Source organism: Octopus bimaculoides, chromosome 29 (genome assembly GCF_046866305.1).
Source record: "Octopus bimaculoides isolate indiv1 chromosome 29, ASM4686630v1, whole genome shotgun sequence".
Lineage (NCBI taxonomy): Eukaryota > Metazoa > Mollusca > Cephalopoda > Octopoda > Octopodidae > Octopus > Octopus bimaculoides.
In genome coordinates this window covers 18,517,440-18,538,409 of record NC_142956.1, presented here as the reverse complement: position 1 = coordinate 18,538,409, position 20,970 = coordinate 18,517,440, and the positions used below count along the sequence as shown (strand labels likewise).

The following is a 20,970-nucleotide window of genomic DNA, read 5'->3' as shown; positions in this document are numbered from 1 at the left end:
TGTGCGTGTTGTATATGTACAACGTTGTTGTTGTTGGCACTCCGTCGCTTACGACGTCGAGGGTTCCAGTTGATCCGATCAACGGAACAGCCTGCTCGTGAAATTAACGTGCAAGTGGCTGAGCACTCCACAGACACGTGTAACCTTAACGTAGTTCTCGGGTACACGTAGTTCAGCATGACACAGTGTGACAAGGCTGACCCTTTGAATTACAGGCACAACAGAAACAGGAAGAAAGAGTGAGAGAAAGTTGTGGTGAAAGAGTACAGCAGGGTTCGCCACCATCCCCTGCCTGGGCCTCGTGGAGCTTTAGCACAATAAACACTCACAACGCCCGGTCTGGGAATCGAAACCGCGATCCTACGACCGCGAGTCCACTGCCTTAACCACTGGGCCATTGCGCCTCCACAGAGTGTGACAAGGCTGGCCCTTTGAATTACAGGTAGAACAGAAACAGGAAGAAAGAGTGAGAGAAAGTTGTGGCGAAAGAGTACAGCAGGGTTCACCACCATCCACTGCCGGAGCCTCGTGGAGCTTTAGGTGGTTTCGCTCAATAAACACTCACAACGCCCGGTCTGGGAATCGAAACTGCGAGTCCGCTGCCCTAACCACTTGGCCATTGCGACTCCACATGTACAACGCAAAGATGGACGAAAGACTATACTGAATAATGATATCGACAATAAGATAAAAAGCAGTGATTGTGGTAGTGAGGAAAACACCTCCCTCGTCAGTTGTCCTAATATGTTTGTAGCTCTCCAGCAGAGGGAGGGTATAAAAGATGCTGAGGAAGTATAAAAGGTGATGGGAGCTGAATGGGAGCCATTTTGAAGTTGATGGGAGCTGAATGGGAGCCATTTTGAAGTTGATGGATGCTGAGACAAAATCTGTGTCGAAGCTACAAAATATATACTTGTATACTAACATTGTATTTGAAGAATATTGATACAGCGTTAATTGATGTTGTCCTGTTGTTTATCAGGCACTGACTTCGCTGTTTTCATCCGAAAACGGGTAAGTTACTGGCGGAGTTCTTTTCCTTTTTACATCACAGTTTTGAAATACGGACAGTTCGAATTTTTGGTTTAAATCCCAGTTACAGATCGTTAAATGTCGTTTATGGGGGTGAAAGATATTGAAAAATATTAGTACGTCTGACAGACAAACGAGGAACGTATGAGGTGGTCGTGACGTGCTAGAAATAACAGCTAAATACCCCTTAAATCACGCACCAAAAATTGTGGGGGGGGGGTTCTATATAATCGTATGAATTCCTGTGTGTAGAATGCAAATACGCTAAAATCCCCTGCAATAATCCATTAAATGACGAATTGATGTTGAAAAAACCCTCAATTTGTCAGTGTCAAACAAGCGAAAAGTGCGTGAGATATACTAAAAATAACAGCTAAATACCCCTTAAATCACGCACCAAAAAATATGAGGTGGTGAGGGGTTCTGCATAATCGTATGAATTCCCGTGTGCAGAATGCAAATATGCTAAAATCCCCTGCAATAATCCATTAAATGATGAATTGATGTTGAAAAAAACATCAATTTGTCAGTGTCAAACAAGCGAAAAGTGCACGAGGAGGACGTGCGATATACTAAAAATAACAGCTAAATAACCCTTAAATTACGCACCCCCATTTTATTTTTCTTCTGTTATTTGCATAACCGTATGAATTCCTGTGTGCAGAATACAAATTTGCAGAAATTCCCAGCAACAGACCATTAAATGTGCTTATGGGAAGAAGAAAGATTGAAAAATGTCAATACGAAAAGGAGGACGGTATGAAGTGATCATGACATATGCCAAAAATAACAGCTAAATACCACTTTAAATCGCGCACCAATTTTTTTTTTTTTTTTTTTTGCATAATCGTATGAATTCTTTTGTGTATTTTGTTTCAGCTATTGGACTGCGGCCATGCTGGAGCAAAACGCCATGAAGTTTTAGTCGAATGAATCGATCCCAGTAATTACTTTTTTTTTTTTAAGGCCTGGTACGAATTCTATCAGTCTCTTTTGCCTTACCGCTGTTATGGGAATGTAAACACCCCAACAAGTGGTCATGTGTGTGTGTGTCTTTGTTCGCCCGCACCACTGCCTGTCAGCCAGTGTTGGTTTGTTTATGCTCTTGTGAATTAGTTTGGCAAAAGAAAGCAATAGAATAAGTACCAAGTTTAATGCATAAGTACTGGGGTTGGCTCATTTGGCTAAAATAAAAAAGGTCCTTGAAGGCAGTGCCCCAGCATGGCCGCGATCAATAGACTGAAACGAGAAATTAAAGACAAAGCATGTGTATCATCATCATCATCGTTTAACGTCCACTTTCCATGCTAGCATGGGTTGGACGATTTGACTGAGGACTGGCAAACCAGATGGCTGCCCCAGACTCCAATCTGATCTGGCAGAGCTTCTACAGCTGGATGCCCTTCCTAACGCCAACCACTCCGGGAGTGTTGTGGGTGCTTTTACATGCCACCGGCACGAGGGCCAGTCAGGCGGTACTAGCAACGGCCATGCTCAAAATGGTGTTTTTTACGTGCCACCTGCACGGGAGCCAGTCCAGCGGCACTAGCAACGACCTCATTTGAATGTATAAAAATAATGCATGCCTGTCTGTATTTTCAACATGTGGAACGCCATTAATCCCAACACAATTTCTCACTCACTCTCTTTCCGTCTTCTCATTTTGTTTCCCCTCGTCCCTTTCTGTGAGAGAGCATGGGCTTGAAATGTCAAAGACTTCTTCCAATTTTCCTCACTGTCAAACTAATACACCTCCTTGTTGCTCCCACACCTGTCTCTGTATTTCGTTTGCCGTACGTTTGAGCCATACAATTTATATAGCCTCTTCATCTTACACTCTTGTTTATTATTTCAGATTATCCATGACGTTGCCATCGGAGTATTGTTCACACCAGACACATGAGCAACATCTATCAACTTTCACTGATGGTGTTTATAAAGATCAGACAATCCCATTGATATAAATTTTTGGTAGAATTACTGTAAGATAATTCCACTGAACTGATACAAACTGCAGCTTTTCTTTTAATCATTATTGAGAATGTCTACAGAATGATTTTGCAATGCTAATTAAATGTGGATTATAAATTACAGAGGAGTTTGTAATGGTCATTAAAGTTTGTACATATTGGTAACGGTTACAAGTGATGGAAATCTAGCAGTGAAAAATATAAATATTTGCTAGGGATCAACAAAAACGGAACAGAAATACCTGATAATTGTTGCGGATAATGAACAATTAACTGGCACTCCGTCTGTTACAACAAGAAAAATTCCTGTTGATCCAATCAGTAGAACAGCCTGCTCGTGAAATTAACGTTCAAGTGGCTGAGAACTCCACAGATACATGTACTTTTAACATAGTCCTCAGGGAGATTCAGTGTGACAAGGCTGGCCCATTGAAAGACAGGTGCTACTCATTTTTGCCAGCTGAGAGCAATTATGGAAACTGAATTGTGTGACAACCAGGTTCAATTTAAAAAGAAGCCGAAAAGTATTGGTACTTCCAGGGGCAAGAAAAATGGGACGGCTAAAATATCACATAGCTGTGAAATCTGTGGTAAGTCATTCCCTCACAAAAGAAACTTGACATATCACCAACGTATTCATGCAGTTGATAAACCATATCATTGCAATGTTTGTGGCAAAACGTTCTATCGGCGTAATCATCTGACCAACCACCAACGCACACATACAGGAGAGAAGCCATATCAGTGTGATATCTGTTGTAAATATTTCTCCCAGAGTAGCTACTTGACTATTCACAAACGTATTCATACAGGCGAGAAGCCGTTTTACTGCGATATCTGTGGTAAAACGTTCTCTGAAACTGGTAATTTGAAAATGCATATACGTATTCATACAGGAGAAAAACCATATCGTTGTGATATCTGTGGTAAATCATTCTCTCAGCATGAGCACTTAACGAAACACAAACGTAGCCACACAGGTGAGAAACCATATCATTGTGACACCTGTGGGAAATCTTTCTTCGATAGCAGTTGTTTAACTAGACACAAACGGATTCACACAGGAGAAAAACCATTTCGCTGTGAAATTTGTGGTGCATCATTCTATGTTAGACATTGCTTAACTATACACAAATGCATCCATACTGGAGAGAAACCGTTTTATTGTAAGGTATGTGATAAGTCTTTCTCTCAGAGGAATCTATTAACAAAACACAAGCGTGTTCATACCAAGGAATCACCAGAACACTCTGATGAGCATGCTAAACCATTCTCTCAAAATGGCGTGAAAGCCACCCGCAAACGTATTCATACAGGAGAGAAACCGTATCGCTGTGATATTTGTGGTAATGCTTTCTCTCGGAAACATATCTTAACATCTCACGTACGTACCCATACTGGAGAAAAGCCATACACCTGTGATATCTGTGGCACATCGTTTGCTCAAAAGGGTTACCTAAGCACACACAAGCTCACACACACGGGAGAAAAGCTGTTTCAATGTTCTGTGTGTGGTAAATCATTCTCCAGGACAGACATCTTAGCAAAACACAAGCTCACTCATACAGGTGAGAAACCATATGACTGTGATGTCTGCAGTAAATCATTCACACAGAAAAGTAACTTAACTACGCACAAACGCATTCATACAGACGAGAAACCGTATCACTGTGATATCTGTGGTAAATCTTTCTCTCAAAAAAGTCACTTAACTACACACATAAATATTCATATAGAAATGTAACACTATCAATTTGAAAGCTTTTGGTCATTACAAAATAAAATCCTTCATATTCATCAATCAAATTGTTTTATTTCCTGCACTGGTACAAGTAATTGCTTAATCGTAAAATTCTTGTGGATGTGGCTGTGAGGTTAAAATGTTTACATCATAACCATAGGGTCCTAGGTTCAATCTCATTGTACAGCATTCTGGACGAATATCATTTTGTTGTAGCATTGTGTTGGACTCGTACCTTTTAAGTCAAATATGCATAGACGGAAACTGTTACTAATAGGAAATTCTTTAAATGTGACTCTTGACAATTGATATGTGTGTAATGGTAAATAAATAATTTTCTAACTTCCTTTTTTTCATTGTGTATCTCTCTCTCTCTCTCTCTCTCTCTCTCTCTCTCTCTCTCTCTCTCTCTCTCTCTCTCTCTCTCTCTCTCTCTCTCTCTCTCTCTCTCTCTCTCTCTCTCTCTCTCTCTCTCTCTCTCTCTCTATATATATATATATATATATATATATATATAATAATAATAATAATATTAGGGACAAAATCCAAAATTACAGGTAAAAACTCAAAATCAATTTACAAAAAATTAAAAATTAAATTGAGCTTTATAGATTAAAATATATATAAAATATATAGTTTTAGGGAAATATATAGTTTATTATTTTAATATTTTGATATTTTTAATAATTTTTCTATCTTTATAAAATAAGTATTTTATATAAATTCATTTGGTACTTATTGTTGGTTGATATATATATATTTATTTATTATAGTTATTGTTCTATTTACGACCTGCTGATTAGCTGTATTTTTTAATAGAATTTATTTTCGATAATTTTAATTGATTTTAATCGATTTAAATTTCCTTTCTATTTGAAAATTAGTTATGGAATACGTGTAGTCATTTTATTATCTTTATCTTATGATATTTACTTTGTTTTATATTATACTCATTTATTGTGCTTTTAATTATTAATTTTTCTATATGTGATAGTGGATTTTCATTGATGAGTTCTTGAAACTTGGTTATTTTCCCTAAAGCTATATATTTTATATATATATATATGAGAATGTGTTTCTGTGTGAATCCCTAAAACTCGAGAACTACACAACCAATTTCATTCAAATTTTACACATGCCTTACTTAGGTTAGGGGCACCAGTATTTTCTTAACGAAACACTTTGAAACTTAGGACACTGGTAGAATGTGTCATATAAAACATCTTTTTCTCTTAGTCTTCTTAACAAAAAAACGTACATCGCAAGTTATTTCATGTTAAAGTTGTATTTCTGTAATTTCAACCAATGACTGACGTCCATTCAGCCGAATATATTAAGTGCTGACTACGTAAACAAACGATTCTCGCGGTGATAAAATTATTATTTCCTTGTCAAAAAATGGCTGAAGCGTATTGGCAGTAGCTAATAAACCTTTCTAGTATAGGCACAAGGCATGGTTTTTGAGGGAAGGAGCAAGTCAATTAGGGTTAGGGAAAACGAACACACGTGTGTTGCCTCTGAATATTTTTATTATGATCACGAAGGATCGAAAACACAGATGGGTACAATACAGGACAAACAAATGAACAAAATGTGCGAGTTCTATGTCAGAAGTAATGGAGATTAAATACGCTTTACACCGCTTAAACTGCCAAAGGAGTAAGTGTAAACAGCTGAATACTTGTCAGTGATTGGTTGAAATTATCGAAATAAGACAATTTTTTACATGAAATAAATTCGAATACAAATTTTTTTTTCTGTTCTATAATACAAAATAGATAAGTATACGAAGTTTGAAAGTCTTTCGGTACCAAAAACACTACATAAAACATAAATGAAAACTGGTGCCCCCGTTTTGAACAAGATCCCTATAGTTAGACATCAGAAATTCAACAAAAAAATTAAATATCTAGGTTAAATGAAACAGGATCAAGGGAAAATGACACACGATATGAAATTAATGTAACTCAACATAAAATATTCTCTGTAGAGTGCTCTTCCTGGTGTACTTACGCACCAAAAATAGAATAAATCAATACAGTTAGTCATTACTGATTTTACACCCAGTTTAAACATCCTTTTTTATAAATGTTTAATCGTATGAATTCGCGTGTGTGAAAATTTCAAGGAATAGAAAAGTTATGGGGGGGGGGGTTATAATTTTGGTTAAAACACAATTCCGCCAAAGTCTTCATATTTTACCTAATTTCTGGTGGATTCCTGCAGTTAGAGAAAAGTTAAAACTGAAACCCACAAAAACTGCACTTAGTAGTTGACGCTGTTTGGGGTTTTTAAAAGGGGAAACTACATCGGAAGTGACCACAGTGACAACCCAACAGATCTCTATCTTCTTGTAATGATTTATTTCAAAAATAGCAAGCTAGGATATACCGTTCTAACGTACTATACCCAGCAACGAACAACATTGTGAAGGCAATCTAATGGTTTGTATATCGACGCATGGCAGCCAACATAGTTACATGTGAGGAAGGCAATAATCTTACACGACTAAATGATAGATCGATCTAACTGGATAATCAAATATTTATTTTTATTTGTAGTAGTTTCTTTATTAGAACATTCGGTTGGCACTCCGTCGGTTACGACGACGAGGGTTACAGTTGATTCGATCAACGGAACAGCCTGCTCGTGAAATTAACGTGCAAGTGGCTGAGCACTCCACAGACACATGTACCCTTAACGTAGTTCTCGGGGAGATTCAGCGTGACACAGTGTGACAAGGCTGACCCTTTGAATTACAGGCACAACAGAAACAGGAAGTAAGAGTGAGAGAAAGTTGTGGTGAGAGTACAGCAGGGTTCGCCACCATCCCCTGCCGGAGCCTCGTGGAACTTTAGGTGTTTTCGCTCAATAAACACTCACAACGCCCGGTCTGGGAATCGAAACCGCGAGTTCGCTGCCCTAACCACTGGGCCATTGCGCCTCCACCCAAGTAAATTATTTAAAAAGAAAGAAATAGGAAAGAAGAGAGACAAGAAAAGAAAGAAATAGAAATCGTATTCCATTCATTACTATATGAGTCATATCCAAACTACAGCCACTGAATTTGGATAAAAACAGACGATAAGCAATGGCTAGAAAAGTATAGAGCGAAATCTGATAACCGGTTAATCTAGCAAGAGAGCCCTCATTTCGGTGAGAGGGTGACGATGCGCAACGATGCCGTCAGGCCCTGAAACGGCGCGTATTCTCTCCTGATGACCCCATAAACTCGCTAGCATCCGGTACGCAGACTTTAGTGAATACAGTAAAGGCTACATACTTAATGCTAATTAAATCGATTACCCCCCCCCCCCCCAACTAGACAACGGACTTGGGTTTTTCCGATTTCTACTTCTCGTCCCCACCCAAGTCTTTGTCTTTCGTTTCATTCTACGAAAAGTGTTAAAGAAAAACCGATACGGAAGAAACGAAACGTACTAAGAACTTAGTAGTTGTCGTTTATAATATCCACATTGTTTGTCAATTTCTTTCTGAGAAATACATTTAAACTAAGAATGATATTTCATTTCTTTTTCTTCCGAAACCATTTGTAGCCATTTTAGTACTTCGCTGTATCTTCCGAAACAGTACAATGGCTAGTAGTCATTGAAAATACCAGAATTCCGCTAATTTTACATTTCAAGTATAACTTAAGAGATTCCTGATAAATTTAGCTGCGTATTTCTATATTTCATCTAAACGTTTTTTCTTTTTTTAAACTATAAATATACGCATTCATCTAGCAGCTTATATACAGAGAAATATTTCGCCTTTTGTGTTTCCGAGTCGATTTTTATAAATTTCTGTTGTCACATTTTATTCCTAGCTGACTCACACTGGTGCTGCAAGGGCACCTGATGTAATTAAAGATATTTCGCTGTAAACACTGGTTTTATATAGCAATTAACAGGTAAGATATATATATATACATTTACATATATAACACGGCAAGCCGAAAGAATGCCGACAATACGTATGTATACGATACACATATATAACAAATCGGGCATAGTTACAGATGTATACCCCACTCGACTCTGATATTTTTTTAACGAAAATTCAACAAATACTGCTTAGATGCTGTAGATTCGGAGTATATATGTGAAAGAATTTTTCCGAGTGGGTGAAGAGGGGAGTTTCGGAAAATTCACTCGATCCTACATTTTTGCCCTCATTATTTTCTGGAAAATATATATCTTTTACTGAAATACCTCTTAAATGGCATAGATTACAATTATAAAGAAATTTGTGGGGGCAAATCCATTTCCGAGCGGGTAGGGAGAGGAGTTTCGAAAACCTTGTTTTTCATAAAAAGATGAATCCTTCTCCCCACCTACCCCAATCATTTCGAAGGCTGTAGTCAAAACGTAGTTCCAATTTATTTGGTCTACCTGATCCGAAACTCCTCGGAAAAAAATTTCCTAATCATCGTAATCTATGCCGTTTGGAACCATGTGGTTAGGAAGCAAGCTTCTAACCACACTTCTGCATATTTTCAAAATGGAAAGAAACAGAATAAGATCAATTATTCTAGTGATATCTTTACATCTTCAGTTTTTCTTCTTAGATGTGTTGTAAAATTTCCCCTGTTGTATCTCTGCATTCTAAGTATCCTCAATATTCTTATATTCTTGTTTCTCTATCGTTTCAGAATATCAGAAACAGCAAAGAACTGTTTCCATCAGATACCTTGTCAATATTAATCATCTTTGAAAGACTAAAGGAAAATGTTTATAGAGAGCATATCTAACAACACTGCTTATATAAATCCATGGTGAATTCCTGCTAATATCTCTTTAGAACTGAGATGAATATCAGCATTTGTCTTCTTCAATTCCTGAAAAGTTTACAAACTGATTTTGGAGTCTAATTTTTCTTTTCCATTTCATATAATATATACAAAATCATTTCACATACTTATTTTGAAGTTGGAAGAATTTATAAAAGAGTTTGCAGCATCTTCTGATATCACCAAAGGTCACAGTTGAGGGAGATATAATATCAAGAATATTTGGGAGGAATAAAATATAAAACCAAAAAGAGAATCGTTTGTATATTGTTGTAGGAAAAGGAAAATTATGGAGAACGAGGTTAAATGTGAAATACAGAAGATTGACTTTTCTGATGATGTAAAGAATGAGAAAGGTAGAAAATCATACCATTGTGATATCTGTGGTAAATCATTTTCTACAAGTAGCAGCCTAACGAAACATAAAGTTGTACATACAGGGGAAAAACCATATCGCTGTGATATCTGTGGTAAATCATTCTCTCACAGTAGCAACTTGTCTAAGCATAAATCCGTTCATACAGGAGAGAAACCATATCACTGTGATATCTGTGGTAAATCATTCTCTCACAATGGTGCCTTAGCTAAACACAAAGCCATTCATACAGGAGAGAAGCCATATCACTGTGATGTCTGTGGTAAATCATTTTATCAAAGTGATAAATTAACTTACCACATACGCATTCATACAGGGGAAAAGCCATATGTCTGTGATGTCTGTGATAAATCATTTGCTGTTAATAGTTCCTTAACTCGACATAAACTTATTCATACAATGGAAAATTCATTTTCTGATAAACCGTTCTCCAGCGGTGACAGTTTTGCTAAATGCATGCACATTCGTGCAGGAGAGAAACAACATCACTGTGATATCTGTGGTAAATCATTCTTTAAAAGTAATGACTTAAAAAGACACAAATATGTCCATACAGGAGAGAAGCCTTATCAATGTGACATCTGTGAGAAATCTTTCTCTCAGAAATTTTGTTTAACTAAACACAAATATATTCATACAGGAGAGAAGCCATATCACTGTGATATCTGTGGTAAATCATTCTTTCAAAATGAGCAGTTAACTAAACACAAACGTACTCATACAGGTGAGAAGCCATATCATTGTGATATCTGTGGTAAATCATTCTTTCAAAGATGTGACTTAAGTAGACACAAATATACTCATACAGAAGAGAAACCATATCATTGTGATATCTGTGGTAAATCCTTCTCTCAAAGTAGTGACTTAAGAAGGCACAAATACACTCATACAGGAGAGAAGCCATATCATTGTGATATCTGTGGTAAATCCTTCTCTCAACAATTTTATCTAAATAAACACAAACGTATTCACACAGGAGAAAAACCATATGATTGCAATATCTGTGGGGAATCTTTTTATGAAGGAAGTCACCTGATTAAGCACAAATATATTCATACAGGAGAAAAACCATATCACTGTGATGTCTGTGGTAAATCCTTCTTTGATAGAAGCAGTTTAACTATACACATACGTGTTCATACTGGTGAGAAACCATATCATTGTAACGTCTGTGGCAAGTTTTTCTCCAATAGAAAAATTCTGAATTATCATAAGCATACTCACACAAAAGACAAACACCTGTGTGATGTGTGTGGTAAATCGTTGTCCAATGCCCTTTGCTTATCCCATCACAAGGATCTGCATGCAGTTGAGAAACAATATCATTGTGATATTTGTGATAAATCATTCTCTCAGCGTAGTGGCTTAACTGTACACAAACGTGTTCATACAGGGTAAAAAATCAATGTTAATATCACAGCAATTTCTAATGGGCCATTCTCTGAAAATGGTGACTTAACTAAACATAAACTTATTCATACGGGAGGGAAGCCATATCACTGGGATATCTGAGAAATCATTCTCTCAATGATTTAACTATACACAAATGCACTCATACAGGAAAAAAAGTCATATCCTTGTGATATCTGTGGTAAGACTTCTCTAACTTCTCATAAAAATTCTCATACAGGAGATCAATGTTACTTGTGTGATGTGTGTGGTAAAGCACTGTCTAATGTCCGTTGCTTAACCCAACACGACGGTCTCCATGCAGTTGAGAAACCATATCACTGTGATAAATCATTCTCTCAAAGTTTGAGTAAACACAAGCACATTCATACAGGATAAAAGCCCTATCACTGCAATATCTGACCCAAACTTATTCATAATGGAGAGTCATTATGGTCACTGCAATATCTGATTGATTAGTCACTAATGGAAGCCAAAACTGTGTACCTTGAATACGACTTTCTTTTAACATCCTGATAGACTCTCTCTACTCTATTTCTCACACACACATTTGTATACATGACAGCCTGTCTATTATTATGTTTATACGTCACACTCACACACACACAGACATGTTATATCAATAAAATTTTCCAAACCGGTTGTCTCTTTTCCTTTTGGCATTTATACTCATTTATCCTATTCTCATATATATTTTTTTTTTGTATTGATCGCACGATGTACTAAAGGAGCCATTCCTCGTCACCATCTCCTGATCGCATGGTCCTTACATAGTAAAATGGGGAACAAGACTAGTATTTTAAATGTCTATGAAGAATTTTCCTATTAGATGGATTTATCATAAGAAATAACAAAAGTTTCTATCACTGGTGTTTTACAGAGTTCAACCTACACAAGTTTATGTGTAAACAGCAAAATAGCAATTTGAACTAGTTTTTAAACATTATTTATATTAAATTCAACCTGGCCAGTAGGTGCCAGAACAAGTCTGGCATACTTTTGTAAAACTCATAGGGTAGACCATCAAGACCATTAAAACTTGTCCCCGGAGTACTCAGATAGCACCTCAATCACCTCCGCAGCTGTGATCAGCCCCTCATACCAAGAGACGTGGGCCACCAGCCAGGAAGTCCCATAGGGCCTCACCATGGTCTAGCTTCCCACCCCTCCCGAACAACTCGGCAAATTGTTTGTAAAGTGCCTCACATCTCATCCTGTCCTTTGACCAAACGTCCATTTTTGTCAATCAAAGAACTAATTATGGCATCGTTGCCATGCTGGGTCTCTACCGAATGGGCCCACCTGGAAATATTAATTCCCTTGCAACCCAATGCACATACTTTAGCCCGAACCCTGCACCCCTCATGTTTGGCTTTGAGGTGACGGTCCAAGGTCGTTCTCACTGCCAAAATTTGGGATGCAGAGCCCAATCTCAACGCCTCTTCTGAAGCCTTAAGCAGGTTCCCTTCTATCCTAGCCTTATCTAAACTTAGCTGACAGCTAAATCTAATGGGCTCAAAATGTATGACTCTTTTTAGAGCAAATCACCACCAGTTATTCACCACAATGCCTGCAAACAAGCAACAATTCAAAATAACAATTTTCAACAATAATTTACAACAAATCACAGTTTCAACAACAAAAATGATAACTCACAACACACAGAAAAAATAAACAAGTGATGTCGTCAAACCGGAAGCAAGTTTCTTTATTTCATGAAATCAGCCATGAAGGCCTTACACAGAGGGGACAAAAAAACAAAATGAATGGAAAAGATGAATAGAATATAATGCACATGAGTGGCTGTGTGGTAAGTAGCTTGCTTACCAACCACATGGTTCCGGGTTCAGTCCCACTGCGTGGCACCTTGGGCAAGTGTCTTCTATAGCCTCGGGCCGACCAAAGCCTTGTGAGTGGATTTGGTAGACGGAAACTGAAAGAAGACCGTCATATATATGTATATATATATATATATATATATATATATATATGTGTGTGTGTGTGTGTGTGTGTGTATATGTATGCGTGTGTCTGTGTTTGTCCCCACCACAACATTGCTTGACAACTGATGCTGGTGTGTCTACGTCCCCGTAACTTAGTGGTTCAGCAAAAGAGACCGACAGCATAGGAGAAGGTTGATCTGAAGGTTTGCATTGGGGATCTGGATTGGAGTAACTTAGGAAAACTTACCAACAGCCTTAACCAGAAAATAAGGGGCCTGTCCCTTCTAGGTTAACTCTATGAGCAACTTAGCCAATCACTGATATCAGCCGAGTGAGCATTGTTGTTGGAGAAGTCAGCATTGTCCAATAAAAAAGAGGAAGAGTCCATAATTCATGTTGCCATGGTTTGAGAATATGTCCAGCCAATGCTTCCGGATCAGTTTATAACCACATCGGCTGCAATGACAACTTGTCTATAAAACTTCGCTATTGACAATATTGTGTGTTCTGCCCTAAGGAGCACATACAAAAAGAGCGTTTTTACTACCCACACGGGAGCAGGCCACATAAAGTTGCCCATGTGAAAAGCATGGCTCCCTCAAATGGATGCCTGCCACTGGTGTGCTGAAATCCTCGGAATTTCACTCCCCCGACATTGATCTTTTCACCATCTATTTTTCAATGTACGGGAAAAACACGGAGATTAATATGGATAAAAGTTTTTTTTAAATCTCAAAATTTACCATGAAGTATTGAAGGCTGATCTCAAAAAGCAAAACCTTATGAAGGAAATGACAAAGGACTGAGATATCTGGTGAATTGTTGTACTCAAAAAGACCCGTCCACCATAACAGAATTGATAGAAGTACTGCTGCCATGTAAAAAGCACCTAGAACACTATGTGGAGTGGTTGGCATTTGGAAGAGCATCCAGCTGTAGAAACCATGCCAGAACAAAAAATGGAACCTGGTGCAGCTCCTAGCCTTACTAGCTTTAGTCAAACTGTCCAACCCATGCCAGCATAAAAAATAGATGTTAAATGATAATGATCATCATCATTTAGCATCCATTGTCCATGCTGGTAAGGGTTGGATAGTTTCACTAGGCTGGCACGCTGGAAGGCTGTGTCAAGATCCAGTCTGATTTGGCATGGTTTTCTACAGCTGGATGCTCTGAGAGTGTAATGGGTGCTTTTGCATGCCACTGGCACGAGTGCCATTTGTGTAACATTGGTATCTTCCACAACTGTGATTTTGGTGGGCTTCATGGGTTTTCTCAAGCACCACAATATGGTTTCTCTCACAAATGAACACGTTTGTGAATAGTTAAATTACCACTTTCAGAGAATGTTCTCCCACAGATATCACAGCGAAATGGTTTCTCTCCTGTATGAATGCGTTTGTGCTTGATTACGTTACAACGCTGAGCAAACGATCTCCCACAGATTTCACAACGATAAGGTTTCTCACCTGTATGAACGCGCAGGTGGTTAGTTAAGTACTGCTTCTGAGCAAAAGATTTACCACAAATGTTGCAATGATTTGGTTTTTCCCCTGAATGAACGTATTTGTGAGATGTCACGTAATGTTTCTGAGAGAAAAACTCCCCACAGATATCACACTGATATGGCTTCTCTCCTGTATGGATCCGTTTGTGAATAATAACTTTAGCTGTCTCGGAGAATGATTTACCACAGATTTCACAGTGATATGGTTTCTTTCCTGTATGAACGGACTCATGAGTCTTTAAGTGATGGTTTCGAGAGAACAATGCACCACAGATATTACAGCGATATGGCTTCTCTCCTGTATGAGTACGTTTGTGTTTAGTTAACTGGCCAGATTCAGGAAATGATTTGCCACAAATATCACAATGAAATGGTTTGTCTCCAGTGTGAATACGTTTGTGCCTAGTTAAAGCACCCCTCACAGAGAATGATTTACCACATATATCGCAACGATATGGTTTCTCTCCTGTATGAATACGTTTGTGAGTGGCTAAGTCACCTTTCTGAGCAAACGACTTGCCACAGATTTCACAGTGAAATGGTTTCTGTGTTGCATGAATACGTTTATGGATAGTTAAGTTCCCTTGTTGAGAGAATGTCTTATTACAAATGTCACACAGAAATGGTGTCTTTTTTACCACTTTCAGCATCTCTTCTAATAAAATCAACCCTTTTGAAGTTCTTCACATTAATTAATTTTCCTTTATCTCTCTTCTTTCACAATATACACATAGATTTCTTGTTTTTGCTCTTATATTTGTTACAAATATTTCCTTCTGTTAGATTTTCCATCATCTGCAATCCTCACTGATATCTGAAGAAGCAGCAAATTACTTTGTAAATTTCTTCAAATTTATTTACAAATTTATGTTGCACACAATCCAGGCAGTGAAGTAGAGAAATATAGCTCTTCACCATACATTTATGGAAACAATATTAGATCTATTCTGTATAGCACATTCCTTTAGTCTTTAGAAGACAATTCAATATTGATGATGTGCTTGATGGAGAAATGATCATTATGCCAATGTCATCTGATATTCTGAAATAAACGAGAAACAACAACATAAGATACAGAGGATATTTATAGAGTTACAGCTGTGAAAGACGTTATAGATTATCATTATATCAGAATTTAATATATATTTAAAAAAATACACACATCACATATAGCTACAAAATGAAACTTGAAAATTTCGAAAGAAATTGATTTATGTCAGAACGTATGTGTGAGTACCCCACATTTTTTAAAAATATTAAATTCCTATATAATGGTAATTTGCACCATCTGGGCGTATTTGTAGAAAATTTCATTTAAAAATATCCGTTTTTCTGTAAGTTATGAGGAAACAAAGCCGCTTCCTCGCGCCACACTTAGAAAAAAAGTTTTCCACAACAAATTTCGACGTAATCGAAATCTACACCCTCCGAACCGTATTTGCAGAAAATTTCACTAAAAAAATATCTATTTTGCTGGAAATTATGAGGAAACAAAGACGAGTGTAGGTATTCCTGTATGATACATGTGTTTATTTGAAATTATCGGATTTCACTAGCGTCAATTCTTAGTAATTAACTTGCACCTTTTAAACACCTAAATTGCATGTCAACATTCCTTTAAACGTTTCGTTAATATATTAACACAACTACGTGTAGTTTTTCATGGTGATATTGTCTGAATAATTTAATATTTAAACAAGATTATTCTCCACTTTAATAATAAACATACATTAAAAAATTATTTACCCCGTCATTCATAGACAACTAATTATACTGTAAAATTAATTAATCAAATTGTAATTAATTCATTACAATAAATACAGTAAAGGTTATATATTTCATATAAATTATATTAGACAATTTAATTTTTTTTTAAACCGTCATTTATTTACTTATTACTATATTTCGTTAATTAGGCTACGAATATAATTAATACTGATAATATTATACAATCAATTAATCAATCAAGTCAATCATTGATTACCAACTGTCGGATAAAAGACTCACTTGTATTTCTCCATGTCCAATTTCTTCTTGGCTTTTGGTTCGATTCAACCACAGCTGAAATATCACACCAGGCATTATAATAGATGACTCGGAGAAAACGAAACGTAGAAGTAATCTGGAAGATGTCACCTGTTTTATTTTCTCTTTTTTTTTTTTTAAATAAATATTTTCAAGGCCCACTTTTGATAAATACATTAAAGATAAGAACGGTATTTCATTTGTTCTTCGAACAGAATCAGACCTAGGTTGATACCTTTCTTTAGAAACATTTAGAAATCTGCAGCGTGCAAATGTACCAAGTTGTAGTGTACCTAGGGACGTTGCACAAAGTATATCAAATATATATTTAATGAACTCTAATACATTTTATAATGGATGTGTTTTTATATTTTAGATAATTCTTTTTTTAATTTTTTTGTAGGAATAACATGTTTATATTCATTGACCAGAATAGATGAATTTACAAAGAAACTAAATTCATTTCGCCGTTTGTGTTTCCGAGTCGATTTTTATAAATTTCTGTTGTCTTAATCTACTGTTGGTTGAAATCGCACTAGAATCGGAGGGACCTTTGGTGTAATTGAAGATAATGCATTTTAAACGCTAATTTATACAGCAATAACAGGTAAGATATAAAATATATATTATTTAGTAAAAATAAGGAGAACATTGAGAATTGAAAAACATTTTGATGTTGTTGATCAGTGATCGATATTCATTCTATGGTCCTGCATTGATTATATAAAATTAATAATTAAATGGATTTAATCAATAACAACTCAAATCAAAAACGTATTTATTATTGTAGACCATTCTCTAAATTAGCATTTATGATTGTATAGAAATATACTGCAAAGCTTCAGTTTCTCTTAATGAATCTATAACAATAGAATGGTATATAGTTGCAAGTGCTTCGTCTTCAAAACTTATTAATTATAATATAATTACCTAGCTGTCAATTAAATCAGATCGGGTTGCAGTTATAACGTACATTCTCAACCGTCGTTAAATAGTGAAAGTAAATTGTCCTTAAAAACGAAAATTAAATTGCGATAATACACCGGAAATGACGTCAGTGACATACTATAATTTTCCTGAACCATTTTTGGTATCCGCTAATTGACTTTCTTATGTGGGTCTCTTTATCCAAGGTGCCCTCTCCACCACCGAACAGTGATTCTCTTATCGCATACAGCTCTTTCACATTCCATATACACCCATCACGATGTGAATTAGATTTTATTACAAAACGTACGCGTGGAAATATATTTAAGAAAAAAAAAATATATATATATATACAATCTCATTATTATTACTTAAAAAAAAAAAGAAGTAATGGGGGGGGGGTGATTCATTCGACTCAGAATTCTTCAAAGCGATGCTCCAGCATGGCTGCAGTCATTAGACTGTAGCCATGCTGGAGCACCACTTTGAAGCACTGAAAGAAATAAAAGATAAAAGTAAAATATAACATTATATGCATAGATATCATTACGATTGCCAGAATTTTGTAGTAAATCTGTAGAATACAGTCGGAAATTATTCATTCCATCAAACGCTAATTTCATCCCATTACGGCGGAATTTGGGTTTAAACACTCCACATAACCCCCCCCCCCCCCCCATAACATTTATTATTTTATTTTTTATTTTTGAATTTTCAGAAATTTTCAGAAATTTTTGTTCTACATACGGGAATACATGTGATTATGCAAACAAAATTTTTTATTATTATTTGTGTGTGATTGAAGGGCGATTTAGCTGTTATTTTTCTCATAAACACTGATGGACTTGCTGAACCCCAAGGGTGGTCCATTGCTGGGATTTAAGCAAAAATTCGAAAAAGAGTGGAACTTTTCGGATTTATAGGTGGAGGTATTAAAAAAATTATTTATTTATTGTTTTCATAATCGTATGAACTCCTACGTGGAGAACACAAATTCACAATCATTTCTCTCGTCTGAAGGTGTATATATATATATATATATATATATATATATAAATTAGTCAATAGGCTATATATTATTCATTTAAAATACAGAGTTGCCTATAATAGGTCATCTAACCCGCTAGAAAGAGCAGCAAAACACTATACCACAAAAATAGGGATAATTTCGAAAGGGAATGAGAAATAAAAACATTTACCAATCTATTTTCCTTACCATGGTTTCAAGCTATTTCGAAATTATCCCTATTTTTGTGGTATAGAGTGTTTTGCTGCTCTTTCTAGCGGGTTAGATGTCCTATTATAGGCAACTCTGTATTTTTAAATGAGTAATATATAGTCTATAGACTAATTTTTATTCTCGCTAGACCACTGGTGGTAAATAAAATTTCTATAATTTTTTTTGCTACCCTATGATTTATTAATAATGATAAAATATATATACGGGGTATAAAAATTATTAAAAACTAATAAATTTTTTACCAGTGGTCAGCATGCGTAATTATCAGTCAGAAGACCTAAATATTTCTATATAATTGTGTATGTGATTTTATACACAGAGAGAAATCCACCATGTGGACTTCTTAAATGCTAGAAACGGCAGTAAGACCCATACCGCAAAAAAGATAGATTCTTCTTTAGAGGCACGTTGTCTGTAGGCAAGCAGGATATTTAAATGAATGGAAAAAACAATCAGTTAATCTTATACCCATGGGTTTCGTTATTGATGATCAATTAAATCAATTAATTAATCAATTGATTGGGGAATTGATTGATTTAGTTGATCATTAATAGTGAAACTGATTTTTTATCCCGCCCACCTACAGACAACGTACCTCTAAAGAAGAATGGTATAGGTCTTGACTGCCTTTTCTAGCATGTAAGAAATCCAGTGTAGATTTCTCTCTATGTATAAAACCTTATGCACTATTATATATATATATATATATATATATAATATATAATATATAATGTGTGAGTGTGTGTTCGTGGGCAGGGGTGTACACCATGCCCCATTAATCTAAATCTAATCTTTCTCTGATAACCAAGATACAGCAGGTACGAACAACGTGCCTAGGTCAGCTCAGTGTATAGATACATAGACAAAACTTACTTGGAAAAGGATGCGTGGCGTTCGATCATATAATAATATATAAATATATATATATATATATATATATATATATATATATATATACATACATACATATGTACATAACTACATATATATGTATATATACATGCATATATGGGTGCAGGACATCAGAAAAACGTTGAACACAATGAGAAACGAAAACATTGAAAACGAACTTTTTTTCGAACAACGAAAAAAACAGAAATGAGACATGCAACATATTTTCGTTTTTATGTTTTATGTTTTCGTTTCTCAGTGTGTTTAACGTTTTTTTATGTCCTGTACCCAAATATGCATGTATATATACATATATATGTAGGCATGTCCATATATGTATGTATATATGCATATATTTATATATTATTATATGATAGAACGCCGCGCATCCTTTTCCAAGTAAGTTTTGTCTATATATATATACACTGAGCTGGCCTAGGCACGTTGTTTGTACCTGCTGTATCTTGGTTACGACCGGCTACAGCTGTCCTTTGATATGTAACGCAAAATTCAATGATAAGATATAGAGAATATAAGCTATCAGAGAAAGATTAGATTTAGATTAATGGCGCATGGTGTGCACCCCTGCCCATGAACACACATTCACATGCACCTACACACGTATGTCATAAATTAAAGGTAGGATCATAAAAGAAAAAGAGTAAAACTGTCAGAGAAAATTACATTAAAATTAAGGGGCATAGACACATTTATAGGGATTACAAGTATTAATCAGTATGAGATTAACGGTGTTTGTTGGAAAAATCCAGGTGAAGAAGGTGTGGCAGTTTTTTTATCTGAACTCCCACTGCGAGGTAGGAATGGGTGTCATTTACAGATAATCACTCTCTGGGTGGTGGAGTATTAGCAGCGGACATACACACACACATACACCAGTGTTTGTATATATATATATACACATAGCTGCGTACATGTATGTGTGTGTGTGTGTATCATCATCATCGTTTAACGTCCGCTTTCCATGCTAACATGGGTTGGACGATTTGACTGAGGACAGGTGAAACCGGATGGCAACACCAGGCTCCAATCTAATTTGGCAGAGTTTCTACAGCTGGATGCCCTTCCTAACGCCAACCACTCAGAGAGTGTAGTGGG

General features: G+C 36.2%; 4 protein-coding genes and 1 long non-coding RNA gene across 6 annotated transcripts in view; 4 read left to right on the top strand and 1 right to left on the bottom strand.

Annotated features, from left to right (window-relative positions):
• Positions 1 to 824: 824 nt before the first annotated feature.
• LOC106867741 (uncharacterized) lies at positions 825 to 5,089 on the top strand. The gene is made up of 2 exons (XM_014912703.3): positions 825 to 1,014; positions 2,888 to 5,089. The coding sequence occupies exon 2, from the start codon at positions 3,475 to 3,477 to the stop codon at positions 4,744 to 4,746; it is 1,272 nt and encodes a 423-aa protein (XP_014768189.2). The 5' UTR covers positions 825 to 1,014; positions 2,888 to 3,474; the 3' UTR covers positions 4,747 to 5,089.
• A 2,582-nt stretch (positions 5,090 to 7,671) lies between these two features.
• LOC128251243 (uncharacterized) lies at positions 7,672 to 11,963 on the top strand. Its single transcript, XM_052977971.2, has 2 exons — positions 7,672 to 8,656; positions 9,398 to 11,963. The coding sequence occupies exon 2, from the start codon at positions 9,825 to 9,827 to the stop codon at positions 11,307 to 11,309; it is 1,485 nt and encodes a 494-aa protein (XP_052833931.1). The 5' UTR covers positions 7,672 to 8,656; positions 9,398 to 9,824; the 3' UTR covers positions 11,310 to 11,963.
• A 1,040-nt stretch (positions 11,964 to 13,003) lies between these two features.
• LOC106867743 (uncharacterized) lies at positions 13,004 to 18,066 on the bottom strand. Its single transcript, XM_052977994.2, has 2 exons — positions 17,727 to 18,066; positions 13,004 to 15,813 (listed from the first exon to the last, which is right to left on the bottom strand). Exon 2 carries the CDS (start codon positions 15,419 to 15,421, stop codon positions 14,564 to 14,566), a length of 858 nt encoding a protein of 285 aa, XP_052833954.1. The 5' UTR covers positions 15,422 to 15,813; positions 17,727 to 18,066; the 3' UTR covers positions 13,004 to 14,563.
• Positions 15,810 to 17,335, top strand: LOC149130409 (uncharacterized). The gene is made up of 2 exons (XR_016238936.1): positions 15,810 to 16,273; positions 17,200 to 17,335. It is a non-coding gene; the product is annotated as an uncharacterized LOC149130409 (long non-coding RNA).
• Positions 17,305 to 20,970, top strand: part of LOC106883582 (uncharacterized) — a 45,345-nt gene continuing 41,679 nt past the window's right edge. Inside the window, exon 1 of one of the 2 annotated variants that reach the window (XM_052978001.2) lies at positions 17,305 to 17,403. The gene's annotated coding sequence lies outside the window, so the exon portion shown is untranslated. The remainder of the gene's footprint in view (positions 17,404 to 20,970) is intronic. The other variant, XM_052978000.2, reaches the window with a different exon arrangement.